The 5,735-nt window shown below is 41.7% G+C and overlaps 1 protein-coding gene across 1 annotated transcript; it reads left to right on the plus strand.

Moving 5' to 3' along the window:
• Positions 1 to 1,391: 1,391 nt before the first annotated feature.
• tlx1 (T cell leukemia homeobox 1) lies at positions 1,392 to 4,052 on the plus strand (the record flags this gene model as incomplete). The annotated part of the gene is made up of 3 exons (XM_084458816.1): positions 1,392 to 1,836; positions 2,433 to 2,670; positions 3,842 to 4,052. The coding sequence occupies 3 exons, from the start codon at positions 1,392 to 1,394 to the stop codon at positions 4,050 to 4,052; spliced, it is 894 nt and encodes a 297-aa protein (XP_084314942.1).
• Between the last annotated feature and the right edge of the window lie 1,683 nt (positions 4,053 to 5,735).

Consider the following 5,735-nt stretch of genomic DNA (forward strand, 5'->3'; position numbering starts at 1 on the left):
CCAGATGGCTTAATTTTTCATTTAATTGTTTTGGAGTTTGTGTTTTTGTCTGTTGAAATCATGTGGTTTAAATGAATTATTTGGCTAACTATTTTAATAGCCGACTGTAAATAGATAGCCTACCCATAATGCCACTGATAATTAATTATAAGTTACCTCATAAACTATAGGTTCAATTTGTTTCTCAAATGTTATTGAATAGCCTACAAAACAATCCATTAATAACCATCCCCCCGTATGAGGAAATTGATTAAATGTAAACTATAGAATAATATGATTTGCATTGTTGATGTTGTTTACATTTCCAACCGAATTAACTTAAATTCTAACGTAGCCTAGATGTTGATCTGGAAAATGTTATTGCACGGAAGTTGCCCTTCATTCAATTGCTAGGCCTTATTAAAAACGCATTCGTTTTTAATGATGCCACACGAAATAAAGCATACATAAATCATGTGCTTGGCCGTATCAACGTGCTATTCAGTCAGGCTGTATTTGGGCTAGGCAATCAAAGTTACTGCACGCAATAGTTATCATTGGCTATAAGACATCACGTCCGTCTATTGGTATAACGCGACGTGGTCTATAGCTTAATGATAGAGGGCAAGGCCTAAAAGTAAAGAAAACGTTTTATTTCCCTTTGAACAATTATTTGCTCCGTGCGCAACATTAATCTATAGATCCTCACCATTTTCAACGCAATAGTCTCTCCCAGTAAAAATATTGCTTGCGTTAAATTTAAATTCTAAATGACTTCCAGGCTTCGATTGTCCGCTTGATATTCAAAAACAAAAATAGGCCATCAAAAGCCAGGATATGACCTATTCAACAGTAATTTTGCGTCTTGCGCATCAATCAGTGATGGATGCCTTAAAGCTTTCAAGGATGATACTTTCAACCATCTTGTTCACTTGAATCCTTAGTTCCATTTATATTTTTTGAAGTTCAATGTATAACGTTCGAACTGTTATGAGGTGGACTTTTGAAAACAGGCATCTGACTTTTATCTTGTGTGGTGAGCCACAAGTCCAGGCCAGGCAGACCTGCGCAGCTTTCACTGAAAGTGCTGCGGGCTCGCGGTGAAGTGTTTAGCCAATTGAGTCTCAAGGCCTTAAAATTGGGGCTAATCTCGCGCTGCCTATTTGGCACTTTGATTGATGTCCTTGCGCGCCAGCCGGCAAGGGTTCTCTGCTCTTCCAGCCAAAAAGGGAAGAAGAAAAAAACAAAGCAACACCCCCCCCCCCCCCCTACCCACGTACACACACACACTCATGCACACACCCACACTTATTAGATAACGACTGGAGAGCGAGCAGAAAACGTTTTAAAGCTCCACGACAAAGCGCGCGGCGTGGAGCACCTCTGAACCTCGCGGGGGGCTCGCGGAGGCCATGGAGCATTTAGGAGCGCACCTCCAGCACACGCACGCGGAGCCCATAAGCTTCGGGATCGACCAAATCCTCAACAATGTGGACCAGAGCTGCATGCTCGGCGCGAGAATGCCGGAACCGGACTACGGACACGGCTGCGTCGTCAGCACTGGCTACAACAGCATGCCCAGCAACTTTGCCTGCAATAACTCTGGATATAATGGCAACGCGTGTGGGGTAACCTCTATTAGCGGCTCCTATAACATGAACATGGGAATGAACGTGAATTGTAACAACATTAACGCGGCTGGAGTCATCCGTGTGCCCGCTCACCGGCCGCTCAGCAGCGGCATTTCGTCCCTCCCAGGTGGCGTGGGCACTGTGTCAGACGCCATCAACAACCTGACGGGACTGACGTTCCCATGGATGGAGAGCAACAGAAGATACACCAAAGACAGGTTCACAGGTACGTGCATGTTTGTAGGAGGTGAGATTGAAAGAAAAAAGGAAAAAAAAGAAGACGTGGCTGCCAGATTGCTAGTGGGACTGGGCCTAGACTAAAATAAGGTAGGATTGGATTGCAAATCGATGCATAATTTGTGGGACTATTTTCTCTATGATTCGGGTCTGTGCTTAATCGACAATATGGACTTTTCAATTTAATCGAGACCAGTTTGGGGTTTTTAATAACCCGATTCTCAGTCTTTAACATAGCCTCGATACGTTTCATATTGAATTACATATGCTATTCATCTTTATAGCATATTACCTATTTGGAAGCCTATTTTCATGTCACTATTATCCACGAACCTAGCTCCATGTTAACATGACAAATCCTCCATGCATGCCTGTTTCTTTTTCTAAGCAAGTTGCTATTCAATGAATTTAGTTATTTGTCTCATTGCTATAGGCCTATAACTGTACGCGAACCCTGTAGCAGCTTCAGGCAACTCTTTCCTTTCTGCCGGACATTTCTTAAACTTGCTTCGCTGCTCTGTTGCTGATCTTTCGCTGATTTGTCCCGCTCGCTTTTGCCCTGATCTATCCCGTCTCCCTCTCCAGTGGCGCTCTCACCCCTCACTGTAACACGCCGTGTAGGTCACCCGTACCAGAACCGGACGCCCCCCAAGAAAAAAAAGCCTCGGACTTCGTTTACGCGCCTGCAGATCTGCGAGTTGGAGAAACGCTTTCATCGACAGAAATACCTGGCGTCCGCGGAGCGAGCGTCGCTGGCCAAGGCCCTCAAGATGACTGACGCACAAGTCAAAACATGGTTCCAGAACAGAAGGACAAAATGGAGGTAAGATTAGAGATGAGTATCCATATAGCAAACATTCATAAATTTATTTATTTATTTATTTATATGTTGATATAGCTCAAACCATCAAAAGGTGGGATAAACAAAGTTTATCTGAAGTGTTCATACTGAATTGTCATACATAGCCTACATTCTTCCTTAAAAAAAAATAAAAAATGAATAGGCCCATATTATCCAATGAGGGATCAAATTGTGCCCTTTTACACACTGAGTGAAACATAGTCTGTTGTGTTTTAGTTTGCTAGTCTCAGGGACGTATGCTATTATTTAGGTTCCCGAGTCAAAGACTTGATAGTGGTTTTAAATTACAGGGAATTACAGGTATGATGTGCATGTCAAAAGCTATTGATCTTAGGCCACCCCAGCCTCGATTTTTATTAGAGCTCATGTAATTCTTCTTTACAAATCTGATGGAATGCCATGCCAGCCAAACATGTTTCCAAGTGAAAAGTGTTATAAGCCCGTACGTGTTTTTTTTTACGCCACAAATACTTTGAAACAGCAAATAGTCTACATTGAAATGCAACAGGCCGAACCAAAACTAGTGCGTCTTTTTCATAACGAAAAGCAAACACAGCCGACATAAAGTAGCCGATACATAGCCTGTGTAATATGGTCTTAATTTGATAGCAGATAGATCGTTTTTTTGTGGTCCCTCACCTGCCTAATAAAGCAGCCTGTCTAGTGCAATGAATAGCCTAATATGAAATCATTGACTCCACGTTGTATTACCATGAAATAGGATGGATTAATCCTGGCTACAGGACTAACGTATAGGCCCAATCAATTAGTTTTGATGCACGTGGACAATTAGCTTAAGCACCTTGTTCTGCACGTGCGCGGCATGATTATGCCACTATCTATTCTCAAACTTTCACGTATGCATATCTATAGCCTAAGCCTACATTTGCGTGGTCGAAACTTCCATGACATCCAAGATATTTTGTTCAAAAATTAGGCTATACACATTCATTCATACATTAATTAATTAATTCATTCAACCTGTATATATCCAGGAAGTGCTGATTGAGATTAAAATCTATTTTTCAATAAACTTTATATGATTTGTCACAGAGCAGTGTATAATGACGCAATGCTGGATTGGATTTCCAACTGACGCCTCGGTGTCTCCCTCGTGTCTCCGGTGTTCTAGGCGGCAGACAGCGGAGGAGAGGGAAGCGGAGAGACAACAAGCCAACCGGATTCTCATACAACTCCAACAGGAGGCCTTTCAGAAAACCATAAACCAGCCGGTGACCCCGGACCCTCTCTGTCTACACAACAGCTCACTGTTCGCGCTTCAGAACCTCCAGCCCTGGACTGAGAACACTGCTAACATGAGTAGCGTGTCTGCCTGCGAATAAAACGTTTTTTCCTAGGTGATCGAAGTCATAGTTATCTCTATCGATAAAAGTGTAGCCCGATGATGCACAGTGACGAGGACCAGGATGACAGGATTTATTTGACTGTCAATCAGGCATTGTGGCCAGCGTCAACCGACATTCACCTTTGGACGCCAGAAATGGGACGTAGGTTTTCCATAAATATCTTCCAGGGTCGAATTGGACAATGTCATTCCCAATTCACGTCTGTGTTTTGTCCTCGCCATATAGTTTTTGCAGTTTCATTCTTTCAGCATTGGACTATATTGGGCCTACTCTATTGTTGAAAAGTGAAAACGAGCAATTCAGTTTGCACCTTTGAAGCAAGTTTATGCAGCTTAATATTACAAATTAAATTTCTCTCTAGATGCTTTTGATTGTCTCAGACTTTTTCAGTTGCCTGTTACAGGTGTGCGAGCATTTATTCTATTAAGAATAGGCCAAGCCTGGCTTAGCTAACCTATCAAAGAGGAATCAATATTTGGGCACTTTTTGTAGGAATGTAGGCCTAAATGTACATTCATTTTCTTATCTCTTTTTAAATCATGTCACAGTAAGGCTATATTCAGACTAGGCTGCTGAATATTTAGCCTAAGTATGCGTTGGTTCCAGTCTCTTGGAGACAAAGATGAATAACTGCATTCCTCACTATGCGTTTTATTTCCTTTTATTTTAGGTAACAAAAAATATACATGTCTTGCACTCGCATATGCCTATTGATCAACCCGCGATTGATTTGGGGAGTGTTAAGCCCCGCCCTCCCAACCCCTTTCCTAACCACCTAATTATCCCTAAATTAGCCAATAGGGAAGAGGGTGAGTGACTTGTGTAAAATAATAAGTAAACTCAGTTGCAGATTTTATATTGAAATGTAAAGTTTTTTTTTTATTGTGCAAGATTTATTTTGCAAACTGCAAGTGCCCATTGCCTAACAATTTGAATTTCTCGATTCCTTGAAATGAATACCAACTGAAATAGCTACGTATATAAAGGCCTTTGTTCAATTTGTCTTGTAGGACATCCTTTTACTCCCATTTGATCACTTAGGCTACAATAATCAATTTGCAACCCTGTTAGCTATACCACCATTGCTAAAATATGGATGGAACAGATATCGGACTGTTGTTCTTCTCTACTTAACAGTTTGATACAATGTTGTAGGGCTATTTTGTTCAGAGGACTCCATTCATGTAGGCTACTATCTGCTAAATATTACCCAGTACCAGACTAGTGCAATGGTTGTCTTGAGGAATGATTGATACTTGTGGTTGCATGATAAATGTGAGTCCTACTCGTTATTATGAAAAATGCAGTTGTATGGGTGTGTGTGATAGTTTGAATAATATGCAATTGTAATTGTGTGTGTGTGTGTGTGCGTGTGTGTAATGGTGATCGTACACAGCTGTAGGACAGTGTGTGTGAGCTAGTCCAGTGCCTCTCTCTCCACAAAAAGGAATGTAAAGGGTAGAATTTCATCATCCACTCGGAAATTTCAGCACTGCGTCACTTAGGCTGCTTTCCCAAAACTACTGAAATTCCTTTGCCGAGCAAGTGCTGGCTTTCAGGGTTTCAAACCCTCAAGAATGGGAGCGGTGGTCGAAGTGGATGATAATTTGTCCTACGGAAAAGACAAACACATTGAGCTTTGCCATGTAGCCTAAAACT

Source organism: Borostomias antarcticus (genome assembly GCF_949987555.1).
Source record: "Borostomias antarcticus genome assembly, chromosome: 25".
Taxonomy (NCBI): Eukaryota; Metazoa; Chordata; class Actinopteri; order Stomiiformes; family Stomiidae; genus Borostomias; species Borostomias antarcticus.